Source organism: Podarcis filfolensis (assembly GCF_964270895.1).
Source record: "Podarcis filfolensis genome assembly, chromosome: 15".
Taxonomy (NCBI): domain Eukaryota; kingdom Metazoa; phylum Chordata; class Lepidosauria; order Squamata; family Lacertidae; genus Podarcis; species Podarcis filfolensis.
Window position 1 is genome coordinate 33,104,211 of NC_139618.1, and position 19,237 is coordinate 33,123,447.

The window sequence follows — 19,237 nt, forward strand, 5'->3', positions numbered from 1 at the left end:
TTTATGGAAAGCCGTCTTCCTGAAGTTCCTTCTGCTTCAAATATAACAATTGCCTTGACAACTTGAACTGGGAACACAAGCAGAAGGGAGAAACCCACAGGGAGGGAGAGAGGCAGCCTTTCCCCCTTGCCTTCCAGTCTTCTGCCTGCTTCCTGCATTCATCCCTCCTGAAGGATGTGACTCCTTTGTAATATAATCAAAAGTCCAGGAGATGAGTCAACTTCTTACAAGCAGCAACCTGCAGAGACCGTACCTTAGGATGTTATTGCTAGATATTTTTAGACGGTTAAACAAAATAATCCTTAATTGTTTCCAAAAGTCTCCCGCCCCACGTTTCCCAGCGCAGACCAAGAGAAAAGATTAGGCTGTATTGCAGCGACTGCGCTGTAACAAAGAAATAGGTCAATTCTACTGCCGAAGAAGGATGGTAGAAGACTACGGATGGTGGAGAAATTTGGTTGATCTCCATTTAAATGGGAACCTACCTAACTGACACTTCCCAATGTAATCTGCCCTACCAAAAAGCAGCCATTCTTGAAAATTCGCACTTTCCTGAATTTTGCATTGAAATTCTCCAAACAAATAATGCACCAAAAAAAGGATGTCTATTGGGGAAAGTGTGTTCAAAAATGAGCATATTAATGAAGATAAGACATAAAATGAATTCATATCAGGAAATAATCAGAAACTATGGGGAAATTGTGCTCGAGAATGTGCATATTATGCAAAAATTGCTTTAAAATGCTACTTAAAAATAAAATCAAAACTGATGCAGAAATGTAGAGACCTGAACTTGCAACTGAGAAATTGAGAAAAGCCAAAATTAACAGATGTGTCTATCCCTATACAGGACTATTGGAGGGGGTTATATTTGCTGTAGAAATGAGAAAAGCATCTCAACATCTGGGAGGGAGACAAATTTAGCTGCCCCTGACCATATGACTTCCTAGTGCATAAGTCAATACACAAATATTTTACAGGGAGTTTTGATCCACGACTGCCATTTTAGCTAGTAAACTCAAAAGGAGGATGATCGAGAATCTGTTAACATTATAAGCGGAACCTATTACAAAACGTCCCAGTGTGGAGTGCTTCTTGTTTAGGGATTCAGTCAACTAGCCATGTCAGCTTCCCATTCCTCGTCCACCCAAGTTTTCCATTATTCCCTTTCAACAGTTAGTCAGCATTCCATGGCCATAGACTGTCTTCAGTCCCCAATGGGAAGTTTATGGTGGTTCCCCAGCACCACCTTTTAGTTTTTGCTCCCTAAAGATTTTGTGTAACAATACCTCTTGTGCTGGAGGTGTTGGGAGAACTGAGATCACGGTTAGTGAATGATGGCTTCCCACTTTGCTGCATATGTATGAGCAAGCTAAGCTTTTTAATTGGCTTTTGTGATCATAAAGGTAAAGGGACCCCTGACCATTAGGTCCAGTTGTGGACGACTCTGGGGTTGCGGTGCTCATCTCGCTTTATTGGCCGAGGGAGCCGACGTACAGCTTCTGGGTCATGTGGCCAGCATGATTAAGCTGCTTCTGGCGAACCAGAGCAGCACATGGAAATGCCATTTACCTTCCCACTGGAGCAGTACCTATTTATCTACTTGCACTTTGCGGTGCTTTCGAACTGCTAGGTTGGCAGGAGGAGGGACCGAACAATGGGAGCTCACCCTGTCGCAGGAATTCGAACCGCCAACCTTTTGATCGGCAAGTCCTAGGCTCTGTGATTTAACCCACAGCGCCACCCGCGTCCCTTTGTGATCATAGGGTATGGGAAAAGAAGATAGTACTTTCTTAAAGTCAATCAGTCTGGAACAAAAGCTTGTGTCTGCAATGCTGGTCTTTTCAATCACAAGAATTTCTTTTTTTATTCTGTATATTTAACAAACAAACAGAGGAAACGGCCTTGTACAAACCACTGGGCTACGCGACCTCCCTCTACAAAAATAAGACTATATATCCAGCCAGCCCACTATTGTCTACCCTGACTGCCAGCATCTTTCCAGTGACTCAGACAGGGAAAGGTCCTCCCATTACCTGTTACCTGACCCTTCTAACGGGAGATGTCAGGAATTGAACCTGGTTCGCTCTGATTGTTTAGAAATACACAATCGCTTTGAGGTCCTCTCCCCTAGCATGGAAGACGAAGAGCAGGCTCCATTTGAGGATCTCTCCCTCATTACAGTCGATCAGGTATATGAAGACGAGCAGCAAAGTCAGTCCTCAGGGAATGTGCAGGCGACCTTGGAACGGACAGCTCACGGAAGAACCCCGACCAAACCTAAGAGGAGGCGTGTAGTGGTGATAGGGATTCCCTACCGAGGGGAACAGAAGCAGTGATCTGTGGGCCTGACAAGATGTCTCGGGAAGTGTGCTGTCTCCCCGGGGCTAAGATCCAAGATGTAACTGAACGACTGCAAGGAATCATAAAACCCACTGACAAATACCCCTTCCTCTTGGTTCATGTGGGAACCAATGACACTGCAAGCAATAGCCTCCAGAAGATCAAAAGAGACTACGAGGCTCTGGGCAGGAAATTGAAGCAATTAAATGCACAAATTGTCATCTCATCTGTCCTCCCAGTTGAACGACGTGGCCCAGAGAGAGAGGTAAAAATAGTGGAAGTGAACAGCTGGCTTCGCAAATGGTGTAAACAGGAACGGTTTGGATTCTTAGATCACGGACTGCAGTTTCTTGAAGGTGGACTTCTGGCAAGCGATGGGCTGCACCTCACAACAGTTGGGAGGAATGTTCTTGCCAAAAATCTCAGAAACCTCATCAGGAGGGCTTTAAACTGACTAATGTGGGGGAGGGAGACAGTGCTCCTGAAGGTAGGAGTCTATCAATTGATGAAGATGATCATCCAAATGTCATAGACCAAATGGAGCAAACAGCACGCAGACCTAGTGGTGGGAGGAAAAAATCCTTAAATAAGAGACACGGGGGAATGATTAATGGACTTCAATGTCTATACACTAATGCACAAAGCATGGGAAATAAACAAGATGAGCTTGAGCTCTTGGTACAGCAAACTAAATATGACATAATAGGCATCACTGAAACCTGGTGGGATAAGTCCCACAATTGGAATGTAATAATGGAGGGATACAATCTATTTCAGAGAAACAGACCAGACAAGAAAGGAGGAGGAGTGGCGTTATATGTCAGGGATGTGTATACCTGTGAAGAGATCCAAGATTTAGAACCTCAAAGCCTAAGTGAGAGCATTTGGGTCAAAATTAAGGGAGAGAAGAATAACAGTTACCTCATTGTGGGAGTTTAGTATAGATCCAAAAGCCAAACGGAGGACATAGATGATGCCTTCCTGGAACAGATGGCCAAGCATGCAAAAGGAAGGGAGATAGTAGTAATGGGGGACTTCAATTACCCGGATATTTGTTGGATGTCAAACTCAGCCAAGAGCATAAGGTCAAACAGATTCCTCACTGGCCTTGCAGACAACTTCATTGTCCAGAAAGTGGGAGAAGCAACAAGAGGAACAGCCATTTTAGATCTGGTCCTAACCAATGTTGATGACCTGGTTAGTGGGGTAGAAGTGGAAGGATCATTAGGCACGAGTGATCATGCTCTTCTGAAGTTTACTATACAGCGGAAAGGAGCAGCCAAGCATACTAGGACTCAATTTCTTGACTTTAAGAAAGCCGCCTTCATAAAACTTAGGGAAGTGCTGGGTGAGATCCCATGGACAGTAATACTAAAAGGAAAGGGAGTTCATGATGGCTGGGAGTTTGTTAAGAGGGAGATAGTAAAAGCACAACTTCAGGCAATACCAATGAGACGGAAACATGAAAGGTGCCTAAAGAAGCCAGGGTGGCTATCTAAAGAATTTTTAACTGAGTTAAGATTAAAAAAGGATGTGTACAAAAAATGGAAAAGGGGGGAAACCACCAAAGAGGAATTCAAACAAATAGCCAGCACGTGTAGACACAAAGTCAGAAAAGCTAAAGCACAGAATGAACTCAGGCTTGCTAGAGAGGTTAAAAGCAACAAAAAAAAAGGATTTTATGGGTATGTTCGTAGCAAAAGGAAGAACAAAGAAACAGTGGGGTCACTCAGAAGAGAAGATGGTGAAATGCAAACAGGGGACACAGAAAGGGCTGAACTCCTCAATGCCTTCTTTGCCTCAGTCTTCTCCGATAAAGAAAACAATGCCCGACCGGAAGAATTTGGAGCAAATGATTCAGCAGAGGAAACACAGCCCAGAATAACTAAGGAGATAGTACAAGAATACTTGGCTAGTCTAGATATATTCAAGTCTCCAGGGCCAGATGAACTGCATCCAAGAGTATTAAAAGAACTGGCAGATGTGATCTCAGAACCACTGGCAGTCATCTTTGAGAATTCCTGGAGAACAGGCGAAGTCCCGGCAGACTGGAGGAGGGCAAATGTTGTCCCTATTTTGAAAAAGGGGAAAAGAGAGGACCCAAATAATTACCGCCCAGTCAGTCTGACATCAATACCAGGGAAGATTCTGGAGCAGATCATAAAGCAAACAGTCTGTGAGCACCTAGAAAGGAATGCTGTGATCACCAATAGTCAGCATGGATTTCTGAAAAATAAGTCATGTCAGACTAACCTGATCTCGTTTTTTGACAGAATTACAAGCCTGGTAGATGAAGGGAATGCAGTGGATGTAGCCTACCTTGGTTTCAGCAAGGCATTTGACAAGGTGCCCCATGATATTCTTGTAAAGAAGCTGGTAAAATGCGGTCTTGACTATGCTACCACTCAGTGGATTTGTAACTGGCTGACTGACCGAACCCAAAGGGTGCTCATCAATGGTTCCTCTTCATCCTGGAGAAGAGTGACTAGTGGGGTGCCACAGGGTTCTGTCTTGGGCCCGGTCTTATTCAACATCTTTATCAACGACTTGGATGATGGACTCAAGGGTATCCTGATCAAATTTGCAGATGACACCAAACTGGGAGGGGTGGCTAACACCCCAGAGGACAGGATCACACTTCAAAACGACCTTGACAGATTAGAGAACTGGGCCAAAACAAACAAGATGAATTTTAACAGGGAGAAATGTAAAGTATTGCACTTGGGCAAAAAAAAATGAGAGGCACAAATACAAGATGGGTGACACCTGGCTTGAGAGCAGTACATGTGAAAAGGATCTAGGAGTCTTGGTTGACCACAAACTTGACATGAGCCAACAGTGTGACGCGGCAGCTAAAAAAGCCAATGCAATTCTGGGCTGCATCAATAGGAGTATAGCATCTAGATCAAGGGAAGTAATAGTGCCACTGTATTCTGCTCTGGTCAGACCTCACCTGGAGTACTGTGTCCAGTTCTGGGCACCACAGTTCAAGAAGGACACTGACAAACTGGAACGTGTCCAGAGGAGGGCAACCAAAATGGTCAAAGGCCTGGAAACGATGCCGTATGAGGAACGGCTAAGGGAGCTGGGCATGTTTAGCCTGGAGAAGAGGTTAAGGGGTGATATGATAGCCATGTTCAAATATATAAAAGGATGTCACATAGAGGAGGGAGAAAGGTTGTTTTCTGCTGCTCCAGAGAAGCGGACATGGAGCAATGGATCCAAACTACAAGAAAGAAGATTCCACCTAAACATTAGGAAGAACTTCCTGACAGTAAGAGCTGTTCGACAGTGGAATTTGCTGCCAAGGAGTGTGGTGGAGTCTCCTTCCTTGGAGGTCTTTAAGCAGAGGCTTGACAACCATATGTCAGGAGTGCTCTGATGGTGTTTCCTGCTTGGCAGGGGGTTGGACTCAATGGCCCTTGTGGTCTCTTCCAACTCTATGATTCTATGACATTAAGCAGATGCTCTGTCAGTAAGCCAGGTTTTTTCTAAGATACAATCATGATATTAAGGTAAAGGTAAAGGGACCCCTGACTATTAGGTCCAGTCATGACCGACTCTGGGGTTGCGGCGCTCATCTCGCTTTACTGGCCGAGGGAGCCGGCGTACAGCTTCCGGGTCATGTGGCCAGCCTGACTAAGCCGCTCCTGGTGAACCAGAGCAGCACATGGAAACGCTGTTTACCTTCCCGCTGGAGCGGTACCTATTTATCTACTTGCACTTTGACGTGCTTTTGAACTACTAGGTTGGCAGGAGCAGGGACCGAGCAACAGGAGCTCACCCCGTCGCGGGGATTCAAACCGCCGACCTTCTGATTGGCAAGTCCTAGGCTCTGTGGTTTAACCCACAGCACCACCCGTGTGGGTTAAACCATGATATTAATCAATTCAAAATGTTTCGGTCAGCTAAAATGTTATCCCCCTTTTAAAATAAATGTGTTGGCTCGTTAAATGGTATGAAACGCACAGACTTGCTATTTGAAATGGTCCAGCTGAGCATTTTACCTCCTCATTCTGCACGATGAGCTGAACTGACACAAAGCAAAAACGCCAAAACAACATCAGCCTCCTACTGACTTTGTTTCAGAGACCCACACAGAGGCAGTTGGGGGGCAGGGAGCAGAGGAAAAACTGGGAGCCTGTCTGGAATTGGCTTGCCGGAGCGCACGTTTCACATCGCTCCACGGCAATGAAAGACCCAATGCACATCCGAAGAGGGGAACTATTTGCTAGCACGTGCTTGAACAGCGAGTCCATGTGGCGCACTTAATTTAGTGTTGCTAACAGAAGCATCTCCCAAACCATCTTCGCCTGCATGAATATTTATAGCTGCCAAACACCACTGCGAACCTTCACACTGGGCCACGAGAGCCGGATGGAGCCTGATCGTTAATGAAGTGTTAATTGGAGGGTCTCACAGCCTGAATATTAAAGAGGGTTTTAAATTGTGCCAATAATTAGCACTGTGAAATCCTGCAAGAGAGACGTTGTGGGCTTAAAGGTGCGGAAGATGGTGTGGTCCAGGGGCATGCCTGAGATGGGGCATTTGATATCTCTGTACTACCCCTGGGGATGCAGAACATGGAATATAGGAGTAATGAGAGTAGCTAGAAAGTCAAAAGTATTTATAAAAACAAAACACACATACACACACGGCAGAACTTTTCTTAATTGTTGCTCTCAGTATGCATATATTTAATTGTATTTATTTATGGATGAATGGCATTACTACTCTCTGCTTCCTGAATACGAGAGGCAAAATGTCGTCCCCTGATCCCCAATCCTAGTTCAGCACACTAAACTAATTGGATGGGATCAACAGCGTTGAATTCACTGGGTGACATTGAACCAGCCCTTTTCTCTCAGTTTTCTCATCTGTAAAATGGGAGCAGTTGAGGCCTTGGCTCACGACTGCTGTGAGAGGAAAATGTGAGGCAAGGAGCACTGAAATTGATATTAGCATGAGTTTAACAACGTGGACATTCACTGCTAGCTGTTTGGCAATAATTTAGTGGCTGATCTCCGATCACAACAATAAAGATTGGTTGGTTGGTTGGTTGGTTGGTAGGTAGGTAGGTAGGTATCAAAGAACTAATTCAAACAAACAGTCCTCCACGGACTGTTGATCATTTCAGTTTGTAGGTGGGAGGTGTATATTTGAATGTTCTCCCATGTTAAAAGCTCCCTGCATGTGAAAAGCGAGTACAGGAGGAAAAGTTTGTCCTGAGGACTTTTCTCTTACATGGTAGCTCTCCATGCACAGGTAAAGGTTTGCTTGTAAGAACATAACACAACAATAACTTGTTAGATCTGGCCAGTGGCACACCTAGCTGAGCAACCTATACTCACAGTGGCCAACAAGATGCCTCTTTTAAGTTGCTCACCATCATTGCCTCCTGTGGGAGCCAATCCCAAGTTTAACTAGGCACTGTGTGGAGTTCTTTCTTTTGTCTGCCCTGTTTCTAAAGGTAAAGGTGAAGGTGAAGGTAAAGGGACCCCTGACCATTAGGTCCAGTCGTGGCCGACTCTGGGGTTGCGGCGCTCATCTCGTTTTATTGGCCGAGGGAGCCGGCGTACAGCTTCCGGGTCATGTGGCCAGCAGGACTAAGCCGCTTCTGGTGAACCAGAGCAGCACACGGAAATGCCGTTTACCTTCCCGCTGGAGAGGTACCTATTTATCTACTTGCACTTTGACGTGCTTTCGAACTGCTAGGTTGGCAGGAGGAGGGACCGAGCAACGGGAGCTCACCCCGTCGCGAGGATTCAAACCACCGACCTTCTGATCAGTAAGTCCTAAGCTCTGTGGTTTAACCCACAGCGCCACCCGCGTCCCTGTTTCTTAAGGTAAAAGCATTTAAACAGTCTTCACAAATAATGCACACCTGCAGTCGGTGACATACTCTAGGGAAAAAGTTCATAGGCTCAAAGAAACAAGATCTCACCGGGGGTGGGTGGGATTGGATTTAGTTCACATTTAAAGGTAAATCTACCTGCCTTGTGCTTTCCAAAACAATATACAAAACGAAGACAGGCTTCAAAATGTGCACTTCTCCAAATTTTGCAGTGCCGTTTTCCAGCCAAGTAACACGTACAAAAATGCATCTACTGAGATAAAGCATGGGTAGAAATGCATACTATTAGTGTAAATAACATACAAGAATGAATTATGTTGTAGGAAGCTGCCTTGCAAAAAAACCAAAAGTGCCTATTTGGCAAAGTTAGATACAAAAATGTGCATACAAGGAGAAATTTGCACTCAAATCTGAAGAAATTTTCAGAAGGACTTTATTCCACCACCACCACCACCCATCAAACAATGTGGAGAATTGAACTTAATATTGGACAAATGAGAAAATCAAGAGAAATTACAATGGACAGATTTGGCTGTCCCTCAAGGGTGGATCTATACAGGGGGTGGGGGATGCTATACATAAGCCATAAATTAAATTGATTTAACCAGGGGGGGGGGAACCTTACACAGAGCCCCCCCCCTTGGTTAAAACAATTTAATTTTACACAAATTGCATAGAAAAGTTTTCTGCTCTACAGTGCCATCTGGTGTAGCATGTTTATAATGCATTTAACACACAGTTTTTTGACTAATGTAGGTGAGTCCCTAGTCCCACCCAGACAGCCCCATCATGCTGCAATAGAAGTGGCTTGCCCGATATGCAACTCTCTAAGCTGATCCCAATGCCTTACCTTCCACATAAAGAGAAGCATTCTTGCTAACGGCTGCACCCAGGTGGTTTCTGGCCACGCAGTTGTATACCCCCTCGTCCGATTTCCCCTTCCTCTGACTGAGGCGTAAGAAGAAGAGGGAGCCACCCGGCAGGAGGGTGCGTTGGGAGGGACCATCGTCTTTGTTTGTCTTCACATACTCGCCATTGCGATACCACTCAATGGTGGGTGTTGGGTTCCCAGCCGCACGGCAGTTCAAGGTAGCAGCCTGGTCCCAGCGTACCACGAGGTCAGAGGGGTGATCAATGATATATGGTACAACCTCCTCTGAACGAGACTTCAAACCTGGGAAAATAAGAAACAGGGAGGGAGGGACAGAAAAAAAATTAACTTCATTCTCCCCCATCAAACAACTTTTTGTCTTTCCATTCCTTTGCTGGACTACTTGCCACCTACAGTAACCTAGCACCGGGTTGACTCAAAAGTTCCAAACAAACCAGTAGCAAAGTCACCTATGCCATATTTTTGCACCCTGCATTGTGCCAGTGCTAAGCAATTAAAACCCCTGTGTTGCAAACACAGTAATATGCAAGGCAACACGATGACCAAATACAACAATGAGATGTCAATATAAACTCTTTATATAATCTATACAGAACATTGAACAGTATGAAATATATGAAATATGCACTCTCTGCAAAACCAAATAAACAGAAATCTTACAAATCTCTGAAAATCACAAAATATGCACTCTTGATGGATTCTCCTGAAAACATAGAACCAAATAAACATAAGTCTTATAAGTCTCTGAAAGTCTTTGTTTTATGACGTCCAACGCTGCCGAAGTGGCCCGCAAACAAATGTAGTGAACAGTGGTTACATAACTTTATGACCACTGCTCCATAGCAATTGTGTTATACACTTCCATTCACCATATAGATGGGTTTATGAAGCATTGCTGTATCCTTCTGCTGTGCTGAAGAAGAATTTCATGAAACAGTGGGTTTATCCAGAATCACTGTTCACTACGTCTGTTTGTGGACCACTTCAGCAGCGTTGGACGTCATAAAACAAAGATTTATGACTTGTTTTCACCAGATAAGAATCTGACCCATTGCTTCTTTCAGAGACTTGCATGGTCTACAACGACTTTCAGAGACTTATAAGACTTATGTTTATTTGGTTCTATGTTTTCAAGAGAATCCATCAAGAGTGCATATTTTGTGATTTTCAGAGATCTATAAGATTTCTGTTTATTTGGTTTTGCAGAAAGTGCATATTTCATATATTTCATACTGTTCAATGTTCTGTATAGATTATGTAAAGAGTTTATATTGACATTGCATTGTTGTACTTGGTCACCGTGTTGCCTTGGATATTACTCATGCCAGTGCTATGCAGAATCTATATTGTTGGACATAGACTGGAATACTTGGTTTCAGGTCCCTGCTAAGCCACAAAATGTACGGATGTTGGGTGAGTCACTGTGTGCCTAACCTACAGGGGTATTTGGATGATAACAGCAGGATATTATGAGCACAGCCTCACTGGAGAACTGGATATCCTTGTCAATCTTTACACATAATATTTGTGTAAGGCTGTCGTCATGCTGTAGTTCATACAGCCACCAGCAGGTGCTGCTGCAAACGTCGGTATGACAAGAGGTCAGTGCCTCTACTGGCCACTTTGCTTCTCCACTGGCGGGTGTGAAAGTGGACTAACAAAGGAAAGAAAGCCTTTCTCCCTTCCCCACCCCTACTCCAGCTACTACTGCTGCTTCGGCAAGCAAGGGAAAAGTCTGAATTTTCAGGCCAACCTGATTACTGCACCAGCTATGGCAGAAGGATGAATGAGCCTGATCCCTGTGGCAGCTGCAAGCTGGTGCACAGGATAGGCAATGGGCACAATGGCATTGTGCAATGACAGCAAGACCAGTTTGAGGTTCAGCAGATCCCAGACTGCCTCAGAATGTTCCACTTCAGGGGCTTCAGCCTGGGCCCGGCTGTTGAAAGACTTGCCACCTTGCTTCCTGCTCACCCAAAGGAGGATTTCAGTGCCAATGGCATGGTGTTAGTGCCGCCCTGCTGGTGGGTCAGTGGGAGACCAGTAGAACAGCACTTCCATTTAATCCAATCCTTACCCCACCGTCCCTATAAGGGAGTTTGAATTGCTCTGCCTCTCTCTTAGAATCAGCTTTCCATCCAAAAGTATCAAATGACAATGATGCATTGCGAGGGTTGCTGAGAACATGAATGTGCCTTGGACATTTTGATGCTCTAAATAACATCACTGTCAGAATCAACAACATAAATTGGTCCCCTTGGATGGCAAACCTATACATACTCCCGGGATTGATCCCATTAGACTGGGTAGACAAGTACAGTATGGCACGCTTGGTCTCCTTATCTCAGTGCCTGTTAGTAACCACAGTCCATTTTCTAGCCTCTCTGTTTAATGTGAGGTACAATTTTCCCAGCCTGTCAAACTTCTAAAATTTAATGAGAGATGGAGAAAGCCCGGGCCCTTGATTTAAGCTTTCTGTAGAATGGCACTCTGCTGATCCACAGCCTCCGAGAAGCAAACTCATTGTTACTGAGGCAATACATAGTAATCCCCTCAGAGCTTCCTGTGCAGAATTTCCTGACATTGTCCCCTCGGAAGCAGCAGAAAGTCAAGGACCTTCAGCCACAAAGAATGGACCAGTGGGCCTCTAGGCACCCTTTGAGACACAATAACCCTTCTCCTCCCCCTATTTCCCAGTCAAAATCTCTGCTTTCTGCAACCTGTCTCATGCAAATGTCCAAGTCCAGTAGATAGATAGATAATTTATTACGGTCGGATACCAGCTTATAGGGACGTGGGTGGCGCTGTGGGTTAAACCACAGAGCCTAGGACTTGCCAATCAGAAGGTCGGCAGTTCGAATCCCCGGGACGGGGTAAGCTCCCTTTGCTCGGTCCCTGCTCCTGCCAACTTAGCAGTTCGAAAGCATGTCAAAAGCGCAAGTACCGTATTTTTTGCTCTATAAGACTCACTTTTTCCCTCCTAAAAAGTAAGGGGAAATGTGTGTGCGTCTTATGGTGCGAATGCAGGCTGCGCAGCTATCCCAGAAGCCAGAACAGCAAGAGGGATTGCTGCTTTCACTGTGCAGCGATCCCTCTTGCTGTTCTGGCTTCTGAGATTCAGAATATTTTTTTTCTTGTTTTCCTGCTCCAAAAACTAGGTGCGTCTTGTGGTCCGGTGCGTCTTATAGAGTGAAAAATACGGTAGATAAATAGGTACCGCTCCAGCGGGAAGGTAAAGGGCATTTCCGTGTGCTGCTCTGGTTTGCCAGAAGCGGCTTAGTCATGCTGGCCACATGACCCGGAAGCTGGACGCCGGCTCCCTCGGCCAGTAAAGCGAGATGAGCGCCACAACCCCAGAGTCGGCCATGATTGGACCTAATGGTCAGGGGTCCCTTTACCTTTACCAGCTTATAAAACACACTTGGGAGACTTGACCTGGCACCACCATCTCCCGGAAGTCCTCCAAGTCCAGTTTTTTTGTAGAAGTAGATGTGTTGCACAAGACACCTCTGCCACTATTATCATGCAACCCCTATTCTCCTCGCAGAGTTACAATTCCCAGACGTCCCTGGGAAGAGAGGTTGACTATTAAACCACTCCAGGAATTGTAGCTGTGTGAGGGGAATGGGGATCTCCAACCAGCGGCATTGCGTGAATTCACAGCTCCTGGGGTAGGCGCATGTGTGCTGGGGGGGGGGGGACAGAGGCACGTAGGGTGAAGGAACCGGGCACAGCACCCCAGCCCTCACCACCGACACCACCGGAGTGACGCTGCGCTGCTCCACCTGCCTGCCCATGCCAGGAGGGGGAGTCTGGCCAAACAACGTGGCACTTGGCGGGCCCAACCAGGTGCCCCCAAGCCGGCACCCCTAGGACAGCACTGCCTGCTGCTCCTCTCAATGAGCCTCGGTTCCTCCAACACCCGAAGAGGAGCACCTCACAGGGGGGCTTCGTACCCCCTCAAAAATCCATGCCCAGGTCTATGCCTCACCCCGCGCTAAGCCCCTGCTCCTAACAGCACTCAGTGCCCTTAGCAAACTACAATTCCCAAAATTCTTTGGCGGAACCAACCATTGCTTAAAGTGCTATGATACTGTCTTAAATGCATAGTGCAGACGGAGACCCAGAAAAATACTTTAATTCCCCCTCTCCCCCCAGTCTTTTGTTGCTGAACTTCGCTATTTGAAGTAAATGAACTTTTCTCAAGTTCAACCCACCCAGAAAGGTCGTTTTCCCTTTCTTTGTATCCCTGCAAAAATGTTTTTCCCCTGGTGCTACCGCTGAAGCTTCCTGATTCCCCATCTTTCCCACATTCACCGAGCATGACGACGGGCCGGTGTGTAACATTTCAGGAATTTCCTGCTTTTCAATATTTGTTTCTAAAGAAACATCTAAGCATTCCACCCCACCACTTTTTCATCTTAGCCCATTCAGATTCTGTATTACCATCCCAACAAGCAGCAGGAAATGAGAGCACTGGGCAACAGGATTTGGGCTAGGTGGAGGAAAAGAGAGGGATGGGAAGTATTCATCACTTGGTACAGTGGCTGCACGTTTTGACCCCCGGAGTGAATGCTTGGAGGGCCTTTCTTCAAAAGGGGATGTGCATTAGCAACAACTTTGTAAAAGTGGCAGTGTTGCTCCCTTTTAGAGTTCTAGAACCAAAGCTCCGTCATCACACTGCAAAGCTTTTCAAAATAAGAAAGAAAGCATTTCATCATTTCCATGAAATAAACACAAAGAAGGGAGCAGGCAGCATCTAAAATAAACAGCTCTCCTATTATTGCTGATCATCTGAGCAAGCTAATGTGAATTAGTAAGAAAAGCAATGGTTGTTTTTGACCTGCGCAGTTCAGGACCCCTATATCGAAAGGGCTGCCATTCTGCCTATGAACCTGCCCAGACCCTGAGATCATCATCTGAGGCCCTGCTGTGCAAGCCTCCTTCGAGGAAGGCCTGGAGGGTGCAAACGAGAGAATGGGCCTTTTCTCTAACAGCGCCCTGTCTACGGGATGCTCTTGCCACAAATGTTGGAATTGGCTTGCCACAATTGGCTTTCCACAAATGTTGGAATTGTTTTGAAGCCAGAGACGTCTTTGTTTTCCCAGGCATTTGGGTAGTGCCAACAACTGAATGTTTGTTTTGGTGTTCATTTGAAGCTGGATGGGGTGGTTCTCATGGAGATGGACCATTTTATGACACTAAAATCTGTTAGGGATGAGGAAATCTGTCCAGTTCCTCATTTTTCTAGTCCTAAGTTTGGTTCTCCACATTTCCACATCACTTTGCAATTTATTTTTTTAAGTCCTCATGAAAAATCATCAGCATTTGAGTGCTAATGCGCTCATTTATTACATAGAATTTTGCCTAATACTGTATACAGTATTTCGCATGGGGGTTCCATTCCTGGATCCCATGTGCATCAGTAAGGACATATTTCTGTGCCCCGCCCTGTTACGCTCCATTATGCCCTGCCCCACCCCCATTCTGCCCCATTCTACCCTCTTTCAAGTCCAAAAGGACCTGCATGTCGGCGATCATGCATCATTTGGACACACGTAAAATAGTCCCTGCCTGTACACAACTGGCAAAGCAGATTTTCCTAATATAGTCATACCTCGGGTTACAGACGCTTCAGGTTGCGTGTTTTCAGGTTGCACACCACGCCGAACCCGGAAGTACCAGAACGCGTGACTTCTAGGTTTCAGCGCTCGCGCAAGCGCAGAAACACCAAATTGCAACCCACGCATGCACAGACGCGGTGCTGTGGGTTGTGAATATGCCTCCCACACGGATCATGTTCACAACCCGAGCATTCACTGTATAATTAATTTTTCTATGTTATTTTCATGAATACTTGCATTTTAATGCATATGTGCATTTTCCCACACATTAGTTTGCTGCATTGCAAAATCTGGCGGAGTGTGAATTTCAAAGGATGTGTTTGTCAACATCCCATGCCCTTTTGAAATGTGTTTTTGGGGGGGTTGTTTTTGTTTCGATTGTGTATTTTGTGGTTTTATACAGTGGTACCTCGGGTTACAAACACCTCGGGTTATAAACACTTCAGGTTACAGACTCCGCTAACCTGGAAGTAGTACCTCAGGTTAAGAACTTTACCTCAGGATGAGAGCAGAAATCGTGCGGCGGCGGCACAGCGGCAGCAGGAGGCCCCATTAGCTAAAGTGGTACCTCAGGTTAAGAACAGTTTCAGGTTAAGAACGGACCTCTGGAATGAATTAAGTTCATAACCAGAGGTACCACTGTATTTTGATTTTATTCTTTGAACAGCCCTGAGACGTGCGGGTATAGGGCAGTATATAAATTCAACAAATAATAATATTGCTTCAGAAATAATAATAATAATAATAATAATAATAATAATAATAATAATATTGCTTCAGAAATTGTGAATTAGGTTCACCTTTAAATGTAAATTGAACTGAAATTTTCTCCTGCCACTGATTCTATGTTTTCAACATGCTTATGTGATTCTCACTATTGCATTTTTATTTGGCAAATTGCTTTGGGAATTTTTGTAATGGAAAGCAATATATCAATTTTATAAACCTGACCTTACCTAACACCTTGAATTGCTATAGTTCGCTTGTCTATCTAAGGTCAGAAAAGAAACCACCCAGGTATTTGCTATCATGGTTTCTTAGTCTGCAAATGTTACATCAATAAGTGTGCTGTTTTATGCATTGTTTCGACATTTCCTTCCATTGAAATGCATGGAAGTTAATTACATAATTATTGGCATAATTATATTAGTTTTGGCCACAGCACATAGTAAAATAGCAGAAGCTGAACTGTAGCAGAAAAGAAACAGTGTCGATTGTGATGGGCTCAGGACAGGATGGAAATCACTGCCTCCTTACATTCTTAGTCTCCAAACATCCCAGAACGCCAAACAAAGCAAATCCAGATCAAAAGATCACGTGTTCTTAGATCCCACTGTGTACCAATGGCAAATTAAATATTTTGTTTGGAGCTCCAGATGTGTCGTAACTACTTGCACAACAGTAGTGCAGTAATATTAAGCATTTTATGGGACAGAATTCTGAAGGCAAAGTTAGGAAGACGAGTGTTTTTTATCACTGCTCCTGGGGGATAACCTAGCAACCCAAATTTCCTAAATTAAGCCAATAGTGCTCAGGGGAAAGTTAGGATTCAGTGGGCTCACTTTATATTTGCCTTACCTACGCTACAATTTTAAGCAAATTTATTCAAAATTTGGAAAGAAGCTCCAGTATGTCCAGTGTGGCTTATTTCAGAATTACAAGTTAAGCCCTGTTTAGGGAAGTTTTTAATGATTGTGTTTTAATGTGTCTTTAACCTTCTGTTGAAAGCCGCCCAGAGTGGCTAGGGAAACCCAGGCAGATGGGTGGGGTAGAAATAAAATAATAATAATAATAATAATAATAATAATAATAATAATAATAATAATAATAAATAATAATAATAAAGTGTGTTAGAACCACAGCCGTAGCAGTAAGGGCCATTGAACACAGTGAAACTTGGACATTTACCTAGGACAAACCTAGGACAAACCCCACTGAACACTCGCAGAGGGACTGACTTCTGACTCAAGTAAATATGACAGAGTTTTCACTGTGGGTGAACATAGCTAAGATCTGGCAGTGCATTCCATTCCAGGCTTTAAAAATGCAGAGATTTCTTTTTAATCAATCAGTTTGATGATTGGTTTTTGTTTTTGTTTTGCAAAACAACAGGAAACGAGAGGAACACGACGCAGGATCCAGATGACATTTGCAAAACATCTCACATGTTACGGCGGGGTGCCAACGTGAAAAAAATGTCGGGAGGGGGGCCCAGGTAAGCCCCACCCTGCATAATTGATCACATGATGTGGTGCATGCACACCAGTTGAATGGCAGTGTGCTTCAACTTAGGGGGCAGCCCCCTCAAATATTTTATTGGGAGGCTGAATCGTGTTACTGGGAAATTCGGGGTTCCTTCTCCTATAAATTCAGGGGGTTGTTGCAGCAATGAAGAACGCTGGGGAAGCGAGCCCCCCCCCCTTCAGGCTAGTCTTACAGGGTAATCCGAAATATGTGAACTGAAAAGCACAGCCTTCTTGCTTCAATAGACCTTACTCCCACATAAGTGTGTGCAGGACCACAGCCTTCAACATAGTTTCTCAAGTATGCTCAGAAAGTTAATCAAAGATTCTCTCCTTTCCATTGGGCTGGGGGGGGGAGAGAGATCTGCCCTTAGATTCTAAACCCCTTTGACTGCATAAGTAAAAGCTTCCCCTAGTCCGGACGGATCCTGATCACTCACCTTGCATCAGCAGAAACGCTGCCCAAACTATGAGCTTCTGTAGCACAGGGCTCACCACTCCTGCCATGCTCTTCTAGTTGCAGAAACTTCTTCTTGATGGAACTGGGCAGCCAGGGAGACCGGCTGGACCCTGCACTCACTTGCCTCCTTTTCTGCCGGTCAGTTCCACTGGGGGCTTTTGTTGTCTCTCTGCTCCAAGACGCACAAGCACAGGGACGCTGACACAAACAAGATTGTCAGCTCCAAACGTTTCATCAAGCCACTTCCTCCCCTCTTGGTATCAGTGCGTATTTTCCCGGACTGTTCACAGGATACGGAAAGGGGTGGGTGTGAATTTCATCGCCTCCTCTCCTCCAAGTTCTTGCCAAAACTACAGCTGTTGGAAGACCCCACACCAGAAAAAGGACTGTTTGCACCAACTTTCCTATCCCCCCCCCCCCCGTAGGACCTGGAATCTGCTGGCTCCTAAGTCAAGGAATTGCTCTCTGTCTTTAAAAAGTTCCCCTCCCCTCCCCGCCTCTTTTCCTTCAATTATATCTACTTCAGCCTTTCTTGTGCATAGACAATGCTCTGAAAATATGAAGTTTTTCCCAGAATGGGAGTGAAGCCAATGGGTTTTATTTAGCTATCCAACAAGCAATGCAATTTGTAAGTGAATAATAATTTTTTTAAAATCTAAGAAAGGGTTGGCCAAACTATGAAGACATACATTTCAAAAACTGGCAGAGGGGTAAAAAAACACCCCCCACACACACACACATTCTTGCTTTACAATAAGAAAGAATCCTAAGGAGTCCACAAAATATGAACACCACTTCCCAAAATGCAAATGATGTTTGAAAGCTTTGTTTTGAATATTCCGCTTTCTTGTTTTTAAGCAGACTCTTATATTCCAGCTATGCTTGATCAAATTGTCCATGGATTCCTCTGATGGATTCTTGTGAGAATCCCTAATTGTCTTAGCAAGAACTTTCTCAGCCACTTCAGAAAGCTTTGTATCAAAATATAATTCCCCTCCAATTAAAAACGAATGGTGCATTTTAAGCAGTATAAATGTGCACTATTTGTAGCAAAGTTTCATAGAGTTGGAAGTGACCCTGAGGATCATCTAGTCCAACCCCCCTTGCAATGCAGGAATATGCAGCTGTCCCATACCGGAATCGAACCTGCAACCTTGGCATAATCCGCACCACGCTCTAACCAACTGAGCTTGCTGTGCAACATTTCACTCTTCACGTATTAAATTTCATCACATTTGAAAATCCCTTGCATACTAACATAGAAGAATAACCTGCTTCCTATGTAGGATACTTCATCTCATTCCTGGTCCCTGCTTTCTGAACTTCCCTCACCCCAAGAGTCAGCACTGCATGCCCACTGAGCAGGCCCAGTCCTTATGGGGCTGGTTTCCGGTTTACCCCTCTTTTAGGTGTTTTTCTTTTTATCTAAAGTTCTTTTGTGGGTTAATTCTGGAAACCATGGGTTTTCTCAATGCCTGCTGATGGTGCTGTTTGGGCTATTTTGGATGCAGGTGGCCTTGTGGTCTAAACTACTGAGCCTCTTGGGCTTGCCGATCAGAAGGTCAGCGGTTCGAATCCCCATGACAGGGTGAGCTCCCTTTGCTCTGTCCCAGCTCTTGCCAACCTAGCAGTTTGAAAGCACACCAGTGCAAGTAGATAAATAGGTAGCACTGCGGCGGGGAGGTCAACGGCATTTCCATGAGCTCTGGCTTCTGTCATAGTGTTCCGTTGCACCAGAAGTGGTTTAGTCCTGCTGGCCACATGACCCTGAAAGCTGTCTGTGGACAAATACCAGCTCCCTCAACCTGAAAGCAAAATGGG

General features: G+C 44.9%; 1 protein-coding gene across 10 annotated transcripts in view; it reads right to left on the reverse strand.

Annotated features, from left to right (window-relative positions):
* Window positions 1-19,237, reverse strand: part of ROBO4 (roundabout guidance receptor 4) — a 104,713-nt gene that overhangs the window by 76,153 nt on the left and 9,323 nt on the right. For 4 of the 10 annotated variants that reach the window (XM_083588354.1, XM_083588361.1, XM_083588360.1 and 1 more), the window contains exons 1-2: window positions 17,397-17,848; window positions 9,048-9,371 (exon numbers count right to left, since the gene is read on the reverse strand). In XM_083588354.1, the coding sequence (XP_083444480.1) occupies window positions 9,048-9,371; window positions 17,397-17,463 (391 nt within the window). In that variant the 5' untranslated portion in view covers window positions 17,464-17,848. Of the gene's footprint in view, window positions 1-9,047; window positions 9,372-17,396; window positions 17,884-19,237 lie in introns of those variants that run through there. The other 6 variants (XM_083588362.1, XM_083588356.1, XM_083588355.1 and 3 more) reach the window with 2 other exon arrangements.